The sequence below is a fragment of the Brassica napus genome, chromosome C4, assembly GCF_020379485.1.
Source record: "Brassica napus cultivar Da-Ae chromosome C4, Da-Ae, whole genome shotgun sequence".
NCBI classification, from domain to species: Eukaryota; Viridiplantae; Streptophyta; class Magnoliopsida; order Brassicales; family Brassicaceae; genus Brassica; species Brassica napus.
Window position 1 is genome coordinate 53942988 of NC_063447.1, and position 18337 is coordinate 53961324.

The 18337-nt window shown below is 38.5% G+C and overlaps 1 protein-coding gene and 1 non-coding gene across 2 annotated transcripts; one reads left to right on the top strand and one right to left on the bottom strand.

Moving 5' to 3' along the window:
* Nucleotides 1–9252: 9252 nt before the first annotated feature.
* Nucleotides 9253–18188, bottom strand: LOC106417486. The gene is made up of 13 exons (XM_048756018.1): nt 18122–18188; nt 17886–18029; nt 17572–17790; nt 17055–17493; nt 16220–16965; nt 15516–15934; nt 15364–15470; nt 15173–15267; nt 14792–15089; nt 14613–14704; nt 13442–14515; nt 9653–10225; nt 9253–9455 (listed from the first exon to the last, which is right to left on the bottom strand). The coding sequence occupies exons 1-13, from the start codon at nt 18186–18188 to the stop codon at nt 9253–9255; spliced, it is 4476 nt and encodes a 1491-aa protein (XP_048611975.1).
* Nucleotides 11056–11162, top strand: LOC125586611. Its single transcript, XR_007323148.1, has one exon. It is a non-coding gene; the product is annotated as a small nucleolar RNA R71 (small nucleolar RNA).
* Nucleotides 18189–18337: the final 149 nt, after the last annotated feature.

An 18337-nucleotide genomic window follows, 5' to 3' on the forward strand; every position in this document is an offset into this window, starting at 1 on the left:
CAAGCACACAAAGTCAAGCTAGAGACTTAAAACAAGTTCACTTGGGAGGAAGTCCCATGTCTATCCCTATATATATTATTGTTTTACTTGTGTGGTTTTTCTTTTGTGTGTTTAATAAATGTGTTTAAAATTTTTAGGTGATTCTCCTCTTAATCAAAGAGAAAGATGGCCATCCTGCAAAGCTACAAGTGATAAAATTATTCAACTCCATCTAGCAACTCCAAGCTAAGTGTCTCTACAACCATTGTAAATATATAGTCTTCTTGTTTGTTTCTTCTAGACCTCTTCTTTCACCTTGCTCTCACACAAGAGATTGTGTGAAGTAAGTGTGGGGGGGGAGAGTCTACTTATCTCACATGTTTTCTGTTTTGTTTACTTGTCATAAGCATTGCATATCCATTTGCATAGAAAATCAATAAAAAAAAATATACATTTGCATCTTTAGGTTTGAGTCTAGATCATATAGAATGCATAGGTAAAATCCCTATGCAGGACTCATGCAATGAACTCATTGTTGATACCCTTTTGAATCATAATAAGTAGCTTGAGCTTCTTCTGAATTTCTTGTAGACTTCGAGCCTTGAAAACTCCTCTTAAGACTCATTGAATCTTACTCTTTGAAACCAACTCCGATCTTAATTGACTAAAATGAACTTAATGCTTCTTGCTTATGGTCTCTTGAGTACTAAATCATGGCTTTACACACACTTGTGCTTGTATAAACCATTTTACCAATCTTTTTGACAACTCAAGTGGTAGTCCATACCCTAAACCCTTCCCTTCTTCCAAACAACCATTAATTGTTGAGTGAGGTCTTTTTGTGAAAGCTTGTCATGTGCAAAATCTTGAGAGTATTAGGAGCGACATTGATTTGTTCTCATCTCTTGCTAGCATTAGGACCTCTTTTGGGCTAGAATCTAGGATGGTGGTTGGAATGATGTGCTTTAATTATTTTGATCTTGAGGATTGAATTGGGAAAGATTATGTAAAGGAAATGAATCAAAAAAAAAAAAAAAAAAAAAAAAAAAAAGAAAAAGAGTGTGTCTAAAAATATATATATATATATAGCTCAGATTGTGTCAATGAAAACCCCAAAAAGAAAAAAAAAATGTTCATTGGGTAAGAGATGAAAATGGGTGTACATTTGGGATTTGAGATGAAGAAAAGAAAGGGTAGAACTTAAAAATTGTCTAGGAAAAGGGTACAATGATGAGAACCGATTTATGTATGCATTAATTGCTCCTTTTCTTAGATAAATTTTGCATAATGATCAAACTCCTATTCTTGAGTGTAAGTCACCATAGCAAAATGTATTTGGACCCTTCTCATTCTTCACATTAAGCCATTTTTCTCACCAAACCAAATGATTTGGACCAATTGGCAATTTGCGAGAATTCACTTATGATATTTCTTATTGAATGTGAGAGTTGGTTGATTTGAGGATTCATCATAATGAGTTAAAATATCAAAGGAATTGATAGGCCGAGAGAAGTTAGAGCTAATAAAAACAAATTGCTCTTGCTATTTGGTATGATTTTGTAAGGATATCACAACGATGGCATTGAAGAGTTTCTTAAGGTCATGAATTTCCATTTGTGTATTGAAACATCACTTCCCATGTTCTTGAAAGTTTACTTGAGGACAAGTAAAGGACTAGTGTGGGGGAGTTGATATCTCATGATTTTTATAAGTTTTAGATTCATATTTTAGCTTATTATGATCATTTTAGGTTGCATTTAGGTCTTTGTGTTGTATTTGCATACTCATTTGCATATCATAGGGGTTGGAATGCTTATTTGGAAGTTTGGGGCGAAATTCAAGGGTTATACTGCAAAGTTTGGAAGTTTTGGGTCCACTGTGATGTTAACAAGAATCCAGGGACCAAGGTTGCAAATTCGTAATATTCGCTTGGGCTAAATCGCGCATTGGAAACTTTGGGTTTGATTCGCAAGGGCATTTTTGCACATTCCAAAGGCTGGGTCCGTTTTGTAAAGAATCAAAAGGACAGGGACTGGTTTTGAAAATAATGAAGAAGTCTCCATTGGAGGAGATCGAGAGTTTGGTTTCAACGCGAACGACGGCGAGGCTAATTCCAACCACGGCAAAGCTCGACGACGATGAGACTCGAGCACCTGAGAGCACGACCTGGAGGAGGATAGCTCGAGAAATGGAGAGGTCGTGGACATGAGACCTCACGTCGATGGCATCCGGTCGCGGTGAGGATGATCCCGACGACGAGAATGAGCACGGCCACGGGAGATAGAGAGGCCGTGAGCCAGTGACGACGAAGGAGACGACGGCTGAAGCTGGAGACGAGGAAGCTCGGGTCTCGAGACAAAGAAGAGCGAATCGGAGCTCAAGCTCGAAGAAGTTCACAGCGACTTGGCAAAACGAGTTAGTGAGGTCGCCGCATCATGAGCGTGTGCTGGAGCGAGTGATTGAAGCGACGTGATGAACTCGCTCGGCAAATTCCACATCGAAGATCAATCACCAGAGCGACTTGGTGGAGCGAGGTGCAAACGTCGCTGTGGAGAAGAAGGGAAATGATTGACCGGTTTATTCCGGTTTGACCCGGTTTAATTCACTAAACCAGCTCGAGTTTGGCATCTCTTATATATAGTTTTAAACCTAAAAACCTAATCTGATCTCATTTTTCTCTCAAGAACTTGCCTCCCTTTGTAAAAAAAAAGCTTGAATCTTTATATCATAATCTAAGGAAGTTCTTCCTATTATATCTTGTTTCTCCTTCTCATAAACATGGTGAGCCTTGAATCCATCATGGGTTTGAGGTTTCTCATGGAGATTAGAGAGTAGACACTCCTTGGATTCATGGTTAAGGTAGATTAGGGTGATTAAGTGTAGATTTAGGGTGTTTTATTGTAGATCCTTGTATGAACTTGCTTGTTGAGTATTTTTAATGCTTGTTTAGTCTTGATCACTCTAAACCTGATTTCTAAACACTTCTCATCAGACATGATTAGATGAAGTGTTTGAATCAACTCAACTAAGCTCTAGTGAGATTAGCCAAGGACACTTGATGTTAAAATTGCTAGATAGTTATTGAACTTGAACTTAAAGATTGCTTGATTGAATTAAGCCAAAGACATTTGATGTTTAATGATTTCTAAGCAAATGGACATTTACCTAGACATAGGACTTGTCTAGAATTGTGTTTAGACTTAAGAGATTACTTTGATTGAAAGTTGCCACCTTTAGATTGAACCTTGATCACCTTATATCAATTATCCTTACCATGGATCCATCCTTAGTATTTGATTGAATTCTTGCACTTATTTCTTGATTGGATTTGGGATCACCTTGTTTATATTTCTAGGATATTAGTTTGTTACAAATCATCTATCTTCTTGTTTGCTTAAATTAGGAAGGTTTGTGTATTCTTGGTGTTATAAGTCTCTAGTTCTCTGTGGATTCGATCCTAAAATGCTACAATGACATACCATTCGACTGTGGTATTGTTGGCACATTAGGTTAATTGGTGTGTGCTTAAACGCGTAATCAATTTGGCGCCGTTGCCGGGTAACTAAGTAGATTTGTCATTAAGATTTCAAACTTTCTTGAGATTAAGCTTTATTTTCGTATGCTTTGTTTTGCTTTTGTATAGCTACTAACCTTTTATTCTAGATTTTCTCTTTTGTAGTGATGGCTTCAAGCTACTTTGAGAAGCCACAAGAAGAGGAAGACACATTTGAAGATCACATTGAAGATGAGCCCTATGTGTTTGTGGAGCCACCACCCTTTGATATACGCATACTCACACCAGACCAAAGGGATGAGTTGCATCGGCTTCAGAGAACGAAAGAGTATTGGGGCAAGCCAATAAGACACCTAGCACAAATGGTCCGGATAAACCTTATTAGGGATAGAGCAGAGTTTGAAGGAAGAGATGTTAACCAGTATGAGTTTGATGCTGCTTGTGCCCTTGATGAGGTAATGTATTGGGTTCCACCACCCCAGCTGGAAGGTATAAGCATTTCCACTTTAGAACTTAAACTTGAGGAAATTTGCTTGCCTTGTGGTGAGGATAACGCCCATGATCTTGATTCTCTTGTGCTCATAAATGAATGTCTTGATCTGATATGTGAAACTAGGAAACTAGATGAATTGAGAGTAAAAAAGCTTGCTAAAGATCACATTGAAGTTTGCTTTGTCAAGAACTATATTTGTGCTTCATTTGATCTTGAGTCCAACTTTTTGCTGCTTGAGAATTCTAGACCTCTTCTTGAACTTGCTGATTTAGGGGATGAACTTGATGTGGATAAGCTCTTGCTTGAGATAGAAAACCCCCATGCTGAAAACTATCATGAGAATTTGAACGTTGTGAATTATTTGATTGATGGAGATAGAGTTGACTACTTTGTTAAAACCTCGTTTGAACCTGTAGTTGATTTTGTGTTTCCACCTATTGCTTTTGATTCTCATGATCATCTGAACCTCAAGAAGCATTTCATAACTCATATCATATCTTTAGTGAAGCTCTTTGAGGAAAAATCTGTCTATTTTCTATGGACAGTAGTGTGTTTCTTTGCACACTTGGTTTCTTGTTCTTGTAGGAGAAAGACCAAAGGTGCATTGGCTCAGCCTTTTGATACTTATGATTAGCAAGCACACAAAGTCAAGCTAGAGACTTAAAACAAGCTCACTTGGGAGGAAGTCCCATGTCTATCCCTATATATATTATTGTTTTACTTGTGTGGTTTTTCTTTTGTGTGTTTAATAAATGTGTTTAAAATTTTTAGGTGATTCTCCTCTTAATCAAAGAGAAAGATGGCCATCCTGCAAAGCTACAAGTGATAAAATTATTCAACTCCATCTAGCAACTCCAAGCTAAGTGTCTCTACAACCATTGTAAATATATAGTCTTCTTGTTTGTTTCTTCTAGACCTCTTCTTTCACCTTGCTCTCACACAAGAGATTGTGTGAAGTAAGTGTGGGGGGGAGAGTCTACTTATCTCACATGTTTTCTGTTTTGTTTACTTGTCATAAGCATTGCATATCCATTTGCATAGAAAATCAATAAAAAAAAAATATACATTTGCATCTTTAGGTTTGAGTCTAGATCATATAGAATGCATAGGTAAAATCCCTATGCAGGACTCATGCAATGAACTCATTGTTGATACCCTTTTGAATCATAATAAGTAGCTTGAGCTTCTTCTGAATTTCTTGTAGACTTCGAGCCTTGAAAACTCCTCTTAAGACTCATTGAATCTTACTCTTTGAAACCAACTCCGATCTTAATTGACTAAAATGAACTTAATGCTTCTTGCTTATGGTCTCTTGAGTACTAAATCATGGCTTTACACACACTTGAGCTTGTATAAACCATTTTACCAATCTTTTTGACAACTCAAGTGGTAGTCCATACCCTAAACCCTTCCCTTCTTCCAAACAACCATTAATTGTTGAGTGAGGTCTTTTTGTGAAAGCTTGTCATGTGCAAAATCTTGAGAGTATTAGGAGCGACATTGATTTGTTCTCATCTCTTGCTAGCATTAGGACCTCTTTTGGGCTAGAATCTAGGATGGTGGTTGGAATGATGTGCTTTAATTATTTTGATCTTGAGGATTGAATTGGGAAAGATTATGTAAAGGAAATGAATCAAAAAAAAAAAAAAAAAAAAAAAAAAAAAAAAAAGAGTGTGTCTAAAAATATATATATATATATATAGCTCAGATTGTGTCAATGAAAACCCCAAAAAGAAAAAAAAATGTTCATTGGGTAAGAGATGAAAATGGGTGTACATTTGGGATTTGAGATGAAGAAAAGAAAGGGTAGAACTTAAAAATTGTCTAGGAAAAGGGTACAATGATGAGAACCGATTTATGTATGCATTAATTGCTCCTTTTCTTAGATAAATTTTGCATAATGATCAAACTCCTATTCTTGAGTGTAAGTCACCATAGCAAAATGTATTTGGACCCTTCTCATTCTTCACATTAAGCCATTTTTCTCACCAAACCAAATGATTTGGACCAATTGGCAATTTGCGAGAATTCACTTATGATATTTCTTATTGAATGTGAGAGTTGGTTGATTTGAGGATTCATCATAATGAGTTAAAATATCAAAGGAATTGATAGGCCGAGAGAAGTTAGAGCTAATAAAAACAAATTGCTCTTGCTATTTGGTATGATTTTGTAAGGATATCACAACGATGGCATTGAAGAGTTTCTTAAGGTCATGAATTTCCATTTGTGTATTGAAACATCACTTCCCATGTTCTTGAAAGTTTACTTGAGGACAAGTAAAGGACTAGTGTGGGGGAGTTGATATCTCATGATTTTTATAAGTTTTAGATTCATATTTTAGCTTATTATGATCATTTTAGGTTGCATTTAGGTCTTTGTGTTGTATTTGCATACTCATTTGCATATCATAGGGGTTGGAATGCTTATTTGGAAGTTTGGGGCGAAATTCAAGGGTTATACTGCAAAGTTTGGAAGTTTTGGGTCCACTGTGATGTTAACAAGAATCCAGGGACCAAGGTTGCAAATTCGTAATATTCGCTTGGGCTAAATCGCGCATTGGAAACTTTGGGTTTGATTCGCAAGGGCATTTTTGCACATTCCAAAGGCTGGGTCCGTTTTGTAAAGAATCAAAAGGACAGGGACTGGTTTTGAAAATAATGAAGAAGTCTCCATTGGAGGAGATCGAGAGTTTGGTTTCAACGCGAACGACGGCGAGGCTAATTCCAACCACGGCAAAGCTCGACGACGATGAGACTCGAGCACCTGAGAGCACGACCTGGAGGAGGATAGCTCGAGAAATGGAGAGGTCGTGGACATGAGACCTCACGTCGATGGCATCCGGTCGCGGTGAGGGATGATCCCGACGACGAGAATGAGCACGGCCACGGGAGATAGAGAGGCCGTGAGCCAGTGACGACGAAGGAGACGACGGCTGAAGCTGGAGACGAGGAAGCTCGGGTCTCGAGACAAAGAAGAGCGAATCGGAGCTCAAGCTCGAAGAAGTTCACAGCGACTTGGCAAAACGAGTTAGTGAGGTCGCCGCATCATGAGCGTGTGCTGGAGCGAGTGATTGAAGCGACGTGATGAACTCGCTCGGCAAATTCCACATCGAAGATCAATCACCAGAGCGACTTGGTGGAGCGAGGTGCAAACGTCGCTGTGGAGAAGAAGGGAAATGATTGACCGGTTTATTCCGGTTTGACCCGGTTTAATTCACTAAACCAGCTCGAGTTTGGCATCTCTTATATATAGTTTTAAACCTAAAAACCTAATCTGATCTCATTTTTCTCTCAAGAACTTGCCTCCCTTTGTAAAAAAAAAGCTTGAATCTTTATATCATAATCTAAGGAAGTTCTTCCTATTATATCTTGTTTCTCCTTCTCATAAACATGGTGAGCCTTGAATCCATCATGGGTTTGAGGTTTCTCATGGAGATTAGAGAGTAGACACTCCTTGGATTCATGGTTAAGGTAGATTAGGGTGATTAAGTGTAGATTTAGGGTGTTTTATTGTAGATCCTTGTATGAACTTGCTTGTTGAGTATTTTTAATGCTTGTTTAGTCTTGATCACTCTAAACCTGATTTCTAAACACTTCTCATCAGACATGATTAGATGAAGTGTTTGAATCAACTCAACTAAGCTCTAGTGAGATTAGCCAAGGACACTTGATGTTAAAATTGCTAGATAGTTATTGAACTTGAACTTAAAGATTGCTTGATTGAATTAAGCCAAAGACATTTGATGTTTAATGATTTCTAAGCAAATGGACATTTACCTAGACATAGGACTTGTCTAGAATTGTGTTTAGACTTAAGAGATTACTTTGATTGAAAGTTGCCACCTTTAGATTGAACCTTGATCACCTTATATCAATTATCCTTACCATGGATCCATCCTTAGTATTTGATTGAATTCTTGCACTTATTTCTTGATTGGATTTGGGATCACCTTGTTTATATTTCTAGGATATTAGTTTGTTACAAATCATCTATCTTCTTGTTTGCTTAAATTAGGAAGGTTTGTGTATTCTTAGTGTTATAAGTCTCTAGTTCTCTGTGGATTCGATCCTAAAATGCTACAATGACATACCATTCGATTGTGGTATTGTTGGCACATTAGGTTAATTGGTGTGTGCTTAAACGCGTAATCAATACAATGCTCAATCTCCATTGTTCTACCCTTTTCCCAAACATACAATTACACAATCATTCCCAAATGTCAAACCCAACTCACATCTCTCACCGAAAGATCCTAAGAATATTAACTCCTTCTCTTTGAAATCTACAAGGGATTTTTCACAACCTCAAAACATTAATTAGCTCCTAACAACTTTGCTAGCCCCCTTTTTCTTTCTTTTTCTTTTCTTTTCATATTTTCTTTCTGTTTTTTTTTTTTTTTTTTAGATGGGGGCCAAGACTTTTCATAACTTGAGCTAGAAGTTTTTCTACTTATCCCAATAAGACAATTCATTTAAACACAAAGAATCATTTCTTTTCCTTTTTCATTGCTCCCAAATCATAATCACAACTCTCACCCCCCACCTATAGCTAGACAATAGAGTGCCCAATCTAGCAAGAATGAAGATCAAGCATTGTCGTTCCCGATACTCTCAACATTATGCACATGTAAGACTTTCCGAAGAAGGCCTCACTCATCAAACAATGAAAGCTTAAAAGAAGGGAAAGGTTTTGGGAGTGGTCTACCACTAGAGTTTGTCAAAATAAGATTGGCATAAAGGATGTGACAACTCAAGTGTGTATAGCCATGACTCAGTACACAAGGGACCATGAGCAAGAAGCATTAAGTTCATTCAGTTCAAATAGGGTTTGTAGTTGGCTTCAAAGACTGAGTTTCAGCAATCAACAAGTTTCAGGAAGAGTTTTCAAGGCTCGAAACATACAAGTATTTTTGAGAGGTGCAAAAGCTACTCAGGTGCAACGTAGTGTTCTTTACAAGGCGTTTAAAATCATTTCTCCCAATGCAAGTGAATGCAACCTATATGCTCTAGACTCTCCTAAAAATGCAAGTGATGCAATCTATATGATTAGTGTTTTTTTTTTTTTTTTTTATTTTTAATATGCAAATAGGTATGCAATGCATGACTCAATGAACAACATCAAAGCAAACATGATCAAATACTTGGTACCTCCCCCAAACTTAAATGACACAGTCTCTATGTTGTCAAGTAGAGAGAGATACCCAAAAGAGAAAGCTAATATGCAAAAATGAAATGGTATATACAAGGGAAAGTAGAGAAGTACCTCAAGTGGAAAGTTGAGAAGGAGGATCCTTCTCAATGTAGGGGTCTCCACAAGTGATGGTTCCATAATACTCAACATCCAGTGGAGACTGAATTGGGTAAGAGACAGCTTGTTGACATTGAGGAGTGTGACCTTCTTGTTGGCGAAATCGATGCAAGCACCCACAGTAGTAAGGAATGGTGTGCCCAGGATCAATGGAACTCTCTTCTCAGTTGCCATCTTCAAGACAGTGAGGTCTATAGGGATGGTGCAAGATCCAATCTTCAAAGGGAAATCCTTGATGAGACCAATAGGGGTAGTAGAAGAAGAATCCCCAAACGTGAGAGAGGAAGTATCTGACTCCATGTGTTCAATCTCAAGACTCTTCACCATCTCCATTGAGATCACATTCACACTTGCACCGGAATCAACAAGAGCATCGTCAAAGGTGAGCTTACCAAGGGAGCAGGACAAGGTGAACTTCCCTTGGGATTCTAGTTTAGGGAGAAACTTTGGTGTGATGGCTGGATCAAGTTTCAAAGTTGAAATGTTGAGGAGCTCTGCTACTTCTGCTTGGTGGTCTACAATGTCCTTGATGAGCATCATTTGGACATGAGCCTCACGCATACCCGAGATCTCTGGAAGCTTAACTCCAATATCACTTAAGTCTTTTATGAACTTGGAAATTACCTTCTTTTGAGCTTTGGTGAGGACCCTTTGTGGAAATGGGAGCTTGTCATAGGGTGACTGCTCAACTTCAGTGGTGTCCTCCAGCTTGACTTCTTTCAGCTTCCGGTTAGCTCTCTTCGCAACTGGTTTCTCAGCCATGGGTGCATCTCCCTTCAAAATCTTTACTTCAACCATTTTGTCAGCTTCCTTCACAATCTTTGCTTCAGCTGTTGCTACAATCAGATGCTGAACCTGTTCAATCTCAGTTCCAAACACCAATCTTTCAATTTCATCTACCTCTTTCTTGTGGTTACTCAATTCAATCCCTGAAGAAGTGGTAGAGAGGACAACATTGCAATACTCCTTGGGTTTTTGCTCAGATTTTCCAGGTAGAGACCCTTGCTGGCGATTCTGGTGAGTGGTCATGGAAGCAAACTGGTTTTCCAAAGCCATGAACTTGTTGTTGAGCTCATTGTAAGTTCCATCAATCTTGGAGTGAAGGTTCTTCAACTCATATCCAACCTGCTTTTCACTTCTAGTCTGAGACTCCAAGATCTGTTTCAGTAGAACATCAGTGCTGCTTTCCTGAGTAGTAGAGGTAGAAGGATTAGCTTGTTGTTGAGAAGACTGGTTCCCTTTGTTGGAGAAACCAGGAGGAGGGTTTTGCTGAGGCTGATAGTTGCCTTGCTGGTTGTTCCTAGGCTGATAACCACTCTGTTGGTTGTTAGGATAGGTTTTGTGTTGGTAGTTGTTGTACTGAAAGTTGGGCTCTTTCCTGTACCAACTACCATTGTTGTTGATGAAGCACAGGTCTTCTTGACTTTCCAAACCCTCAACCTCATTGACCCCAGGTGGGGCATCTTGGTTTGGGTTACCAACAAAGTTCAACTGCTCTTGGGTGAATTTATCAGCAATGAGTATGTCTATCTTATCCTGTAGAGCCTTTAACTCCTTCCTCGTCTGCTTATCATCTGTTCGACTGCTTCTGTCGTGGTCTCCACTGTAGACTGCATCACTCTTTACCATGTTGTCAACCAGCACCTCTGCATCTTCCTCAGTTCTCCCCAAGAAGAACCCATTGCTAGCTGTATCCAATCTGGCTCTGTACTTAGGAAGGGCACCTCTGTAGAAGGTACTCAGCAAGCTCTCCTTAGAGAAACCATGGTGTGGGCATTGAGCTTGGTAGCCCTTGAATCTCTCCCAGGCTTCACTGAATCCTTTTAAGTTCTTCTGTTGAAAACTGGAAATCTCATTTCTCAGCTTAGCAGTTCTTGAAGTAGAGAAGAACTTCTCCAAGAATGCTCTCTTGCAATCATCCCAAGTGGTGATAGAGTCGCTGGGTAGAGACTTCTCCCACTGACGTGCCTTATCCCCCAAAGAGAAAGGGAATAACTTCAGCTTCAGGGCGTCCTCAGACACACCATTTGTTTTTGACAACCCACAGTAGCTGTCGAACCTATCCAAGTGATCAAATGGGTCCTCTAGAGCCAAGCCATGATACTTGTTGTTCTCGATCACGTTGAGGAGTTCTGACTTGACCTCAAAGTTGTTGGCTGCCACAGCCGGTGCTCGGATTCCCAGTCTATAACCATGAATGTTGGGGCGGTCATAAGTACCAATGGGTCGAGCTACCCGCGGTTGGTGTTCTGCCCCTTGCGGTGGATCTGCCATATCAATATCCAAGTGGGCCTGGTGTTCTTCTTCTCTTCTAGCTCTAGCACACTCCCTCTCAAAAGCTCTGATGTCTGCTACTATTGGAACTAGGTTTGATGGACCCCTGCTCCTCAAGTTCATACACCTGAAAGTGAAAGGTAAGTGAAGAAGAAGAATCAGTAACAAAACAAAATTAAAATGACTTAGTCTCAAGCAAGTGACTAAATCTCAATGTTTAAATCTACTCAGAATTTGGCAACGGCGCCAATTTGATGTTAGGAGTTTTCAAGCTCCTAAGACAAATGTTGTAGTATAGTGATTGTCGAACCAGTTCTGAGGGATATCAAAGCACTGAGAATGCAAGTACTCACTTAATCTAAGTGCAACCAATGATTTAAATGGGTTTTAAGCTATGACTAAAACTAGAAAGCAATAACAGAATGATACTTTCTTGACTAAGGGAAAAGAGAACTCATGGGCATAGGGATTAGACCTTGGGTGATCAAGTATCGAACTAAGGATGACAAATGATCAATCAAACTATCAACCTTAAGCCTAGACACAATTCTAAGCAAGCTCTATGTCTAGATGAATGCTCATTTGCTAACACATCTCAAACATCAAATGTCTTTGGTTGAATAATATGAAAACAATCATTACTAACAAGTCTATTAGCTATCTTAGCATCTTTAACAACAAATGTCTTTGGCAAAGTATACTAAAAGCCTAGGAGAGTTGTCTCAGGCATTTCATCAAACACCTTTCGGGTAGGAAATGCCTATTGATCAACTTTTGAGTGGCCAACTCAGAAGATGCATTAAGAATACTCTACTAGCAAGGAACAAGAATGATCTACACTAAAACATCCTAGAACTAACCTAATCACCCTTAATCTCCCTAACCCATGAATTCAAAAGGTGATTACTCACTAATCTCCAAGATTCCTCTTAAACCCATATTGGATTTCAGATTATCATGTAGAGAAATAGATAAGAAATCAACAAGAACACAAGAACATAACAATCAAAAATCCAAGAGATGAACTTCTCCAGAGAGTTTTTGTGTATTTTTCAAAAGATCCAAAGATAATCTGCCCTGGTGGCTACAAAAGATGTTTAAAAACATAGGTTTTTAGAAGTAAAAACGTGCATAATGAAATGACCAAAAGGCCCTTGAGAAATCATGAATTCGCCCAAACAAATAGACGCGGAGCGACCTCGACACGTCGCTGCGAGAGGTCGCTCCCGGGTCGTTTCTTCGCGAGCGACCTGGCTGTGTCGCTCCCGGGTCGTCTCCTCGCGAGCGATCTGGCTGTGTCGCTCTGAGGACGTCGCTCCGGGCTTCATTGGGTGTCGTCTCGCCATGGAAACGCGAGCGACCTTGGATCGTCGCTCTGGCAAGTCGCTCTGGGAGGGGTATCACAGCGACTTCATGTAGTCGCTCCAGGAAGTCGTTCCCAACGCTCTGCTCGTCCAATGATCACCTTTATCACCTCTTTTGAGCTCCAAATGCACCCAAATGTCTCCAAGAACTCCATGTGGTACTCCAATACCTAATAGAGACTCATGTATGCAAAATGCAACCTAAACATGTCTAAATCCTAATCTCTATGATGAAAATATTTATGAATGAATGGATAAAACAATGCAAATATGCAAGATATCAGTCTATGATTCGGCAGTCCAGACACTTTAATATTGTTTAGAAAATCTGAGTCAAGTGCTTCATCATTCACTGCTTTTGTATCAGTAGGATCAATACTATCTGCACTGAGATAAATCGTTTCCTCACCTAAAAAAAAAATAAAACATAAGATGTAGTTAGTGTATATAAGAAACAGTAAATTTGGGATCTAAAATCAATCACAAAAAGGTGATAATATAAATTACCATCCAGCTTATCCAACATGTAATCATTGATCATGTTAACATCCTCATTGGTTGGACACAAAATAGCTCTCTCTTGGAAAAATTTAGCTTCTTTGTTTCCTTTCAACGAAGAAGGATCTCCGTACACTGCCTTGCTAATGGCCTCTATTGGTTCATCAGAATCAGTAATCAAAAATTCAGAGGGGATCTCGATCTTAGCTACTCCATCGTTAGGCTCTCCAAGTGTACCATCACCAACCTTTAAGATCCACTCAGAGAATTCCTTTAGATCATTCGACTCTTCAGCTGACAAACCACCAGATGATAATCGCATGTTCTTAGTTAATTTCAGCACTTTACAATGCTCCCACAGATACGAAGAATTCATTGAAGCCATAACGATGGCAGCTCTACTACCGCCATTTATTACTGGGAGCACTTGTCTGAAATTGCCTCCGAAAACTACAACCTTTCCACCAAAAGGCTTGTCGCTATGCTTCCCAATAATATCAGATAAGCTTCTATCTAGTGCCTCAAAACAATACCTACTCATCATGGGGGCTTCATCCCATATAATCAGTGATGCCTCTTTCACCAAATTAGCTTGATCTGATCCATGAGCCATAGTACACGAAGAAAACTCATCTGGATTAAGTGGTATCCCAAACCTTGAATGAGCAGTCCTACCACCTTGTAACAACAAATAAGCAATCCCACTCGATGCAACATTAAGAGCAATATCTCCTCGCGATCTAACGCCTGCAGATAGTAATTTCCAGAGAAAAGTTTTCCCAGTGCCACCAAATCCAGACACAAAAAACATTCCACCTCTTTCCTTGTTAACAGCCTCTAGGATTTCATCATATATTTTTCTTTGCTCTGGAGTCATCTTTGGAATAGAGACCAGAGTTTCTAACAAAGCCTCACGATCATAGCTTCTCTCGTCTAATATCAACACATTTGAATCCTTACTATGTGTCTTTGCTACCTGTGGCATAGAAGGATATTTTGCCAAAGAAGTCCCACAACGCTTCAGAATCTTTTCAATCTCCAGAAAGGCGAATTTCTTTTTCTCATCGTCACTTAACAATAGTCCTACAACAGAAATTTATCTATTTAAAAAAGACAGAAAAAGTATGTAACATTTTGCTAGAAAATCAAATAATACACGAAAATAGTGAAGTAAAACTACCTGGCCTATTGAAAGTTTTACGCCTGTGATGCTCAATATCATCTGAAAGACATTCCCAATTCTTCTCCCAAACATCCTCTGGCCCAGATAAACTGTTGTTCATGAGCATCATAACAAACTATTGTCTTAGTTCAGCTCATGTGCTTTCATAGCTTCTCCTCAGAATATCATCAATGTACTCTTGATCATCATCTAACAATCCTCGAGCATAACATGCATCTTTGTAGCTTGGATAAACAACACCTTCAAACGTTTTGATGTCATCATAACTCGTAGGACCTCTCACATAGTTCAACAACACACAGAGATAATAAGCATGTTCTTGATTACGTGGAGCATAGTTGATTCGGCCAACACTGAATCCCCTTTTCCGTCTTATGAACTTCTTCTGACTCTTTGAATATGTAAAGAAGTTAGGAATCTGAGCATAGGTGAGAGTTTTAGCCAGATCATCAACTTTACACAACTCAAACCATGCTAAGAACATTGTATTCTCAATGAGTTTACGACTGATCAGTGCTTCCAACTTGTCTTTTTTTTGAAAATAATGGTTTGTTTGCCTGGCAGATGGAAATTAAGCTTCTCAACTGTAGTAGACCTGTAATGAATGGGGAACTTAAAAATTCTCCATGATCTTTCAGACGAAGAAACATATCTACAATACCAAACAAAACAGATTTTATTAGTATTTTTATATTATGTACTGATTCAAATAAATTCAGTTGTATAGTTAAAAAAGAAAAAAAAATACATGCAATCAAAGAACTCCTTGAATTCATTCCCTTTTTTTGGGTCCACTTCTCCTTCTGCACAACCAAGCGCCTCTGCAACCATGTGATCTGGTGGTTCCACCAACAACTGTCACACGATAATGTACTTAAATAAGTACTTTATAGAACCAACCTGGTTGCACCACTCTACATTAATATGAGCTCGATAACGTAGAAATAGTTTCTTGTTATAAGGAATAACAAATCTGTTGTCACATTTCACCCCATTCTTCTCTACAAAACGATCTGTATCTTCTCTTCTACGGTAAATCGGAAATCCTTCTTTACTCACTGTTGTCTTATCAGCAAATGATTTCGGGTAAAGCTTCGAACATTTCCCATTTTCCATGCAAGGAGATTTCATATTAGCAGCTCCACATGGTCCATGAATCATCATATCCTTAATGATATCGTACAACTCTGGTTCTTGAGACTTATCAGGAATCTCAGCTGAAATTATCTTGCCAATATCATCTGTTGTGGGAATCTTGGCCGTAGGATGAATGTGAGCATGTGGTAGACCACGTTTCTGAAACTCAATCGTGTACATAGCTGCAACGATCAGACAACAATCACTTGTTTAGTAAATAGTTGAAAATATAAAGACATATGATCAAGAAAGCTGAATATTTAACTCACATGATACAATTTTGCCAAGGATATTCTTCTTATTTAAATCATCCATCAATGAGTCCAGTTTTATTTTGAACATCCTGCAAATGATGTCTGATCTGTCTTCTGCCTTTAAATTTCGTTTCTTAAGATGTCTTGTGATCTCTGGCCATTTAGGATTGCATGTAAAAGTGATGAAAAGATCAGAAAAACCAAAATGCTTACATATAGTCATTGCATCCAGATAGAGGTTTTTCATATATCTAGGACCACCAGTGAACGTAGCTGGTAAGAGAAACGAAGATCCTTGCTCGGCCATATCAATCCTGCCAGCATTTTCTGACTCTTTGATAGAGTCATAACTATCATAACGCAAACTCGTCTGGTGAGTCTTCAGATAGCGTAGGCGATTGGATTCTATAGTTGTGTAGGCATCCACAACAAACTGCTGAAACAACCTTCCTGAATTTAGGATAGTATGAGCCTCATTCTTACATTCATGCAAACGAAACGCAAAGAACTGCCGGATGCTGATATTTTCCTTTTTCTGTTTCTCCGTAGCTTTAGTAACACCTTTCTTTATCCCAAGTCTGAAACCATCCTCTCCATGTACAAATAAAAGAGGATATTGAAGTGCAAGATATGAAGCATGTATTTCATCGATCCTTAGCAACTTGCCTGATTTCTGTTGAAGAACAATATCTCTTTTATCCATGTCCAGATTAAAATCTCCAGGAATCAGTGCAGCAACTTCTGATGCTGTGGGTGTGTCATAGGTTCTTCCATCCTTTGCTCTATCACTGACTATCCTCATGTGAAAAGAGTCTTTAGGATTGATGGTGAAACGATCTTTTGCTGACCTGAACTGTTTAACGTAAGGGTTGGTCTCATTCAACATCTTTATCAGAAGGTCAATGATCTCCTTCTTAAGTCCATCACGTTTTTTATAAGCTTTCTTTTGCCCCCCTTTGCTGTAAAAAATAAAAAATAAAATGGTTCAGATTAATAGTCACAGTAAATGTATCTTCTCTATTAAAAAAAAGTATATTCAAATAGTTACCTTAAAGCATTTGTTCGATTTTCTGTTTCATTTTCAGTGTCAACGATATAAAGCTGTCCAAACTTAGCATCATTTCCAGTAGGTGGTTGTAAACTACCAATTAAATGGTAATTCTCACCTTGGAGTACCAACATGTTTGGACCTTTTCCCTTCCGAACAGCTCTATCAACCTTTCCACCAAGTGAAGTGAATGAGAACACCATGTTGTAAGCTCTTGTGTTTCTCTGAAAATGCTTGCTTAATTTATCATCTCTATTCAGCAAATTTTGTAGCACTTCTGGTGGTTGTTTTAGTAATGGTAACTGCACTTGTCCTTGCATACAACAGAGAGCAAACTTAGGGTTGCGTGTTTTTAGACGCCTGTTTAAGCGTTCACCAAACCACATAATAGCTCCACAGTAAGTACATGTGAAAGTAGCATCCCCTTCATCTATATAAGCTGTAGATACCATAAAAAAATAAGTATGTCAAAATTGTTTTTCTAAATATCATATGCAAGTAAATCGGTATATATTACCATCTTCTTTTGGTTTAGTTTTTTTAGATGGTTTTTCTGTAGCACGAAATGCTTCTTCAAAAAGTGATGCTAGAGATTTAACTCTGTTCCTGGCCGGTATGCTATTTGGCTCCTTAGTGACTGTTAAATCAACAACTTCAATTTCTGGATCGGATTCTTCATCTGTGTTTTCTTGTGAACTACAGTCAAGATTTTCTTGAAAATTTCCATCAAATCTATCTGCATTCACACAAAACATGATAATGTTAATACAGTAAACGTATACAAACGGTATTAAATAGTATATAGATAGAGAAACTAAGTTAAACTATAACCTTCAAAGTCTGAATCATAAGCTACTGCATTACCATCCTCTTCACTTTCATCACCACTAGTTTCATCCAGACGATCCATAAAACTGCATATATTAGTTTTGTCTTGTAAGCCAGAACGTAGTCTCTTTCTGATGCCAGCTTTGTCTACCAAAGCAATACAAAAAAAAAAAAGTGTTTTGTCTCTGAATATCTTTCATACGATTTACAGTCACTGTCGTAATGATATCTATAATTACATGCTACAGATGTGAGACAACTTCTCTGTAAAGTTCCATATGAAGCTTGTCCAGTTCCACAATCCATACCTTAGAATGATAAACATATAAATAATGGTTAGATTCAAATGGACAGGGGGGATATAAAAACATCAACATTAGCGCATTTGATCCACTGAAACTTACTTGTAGCACATTTGATTATGTTTCGTGGTGTACATGGAGTGAGTTGTTTCC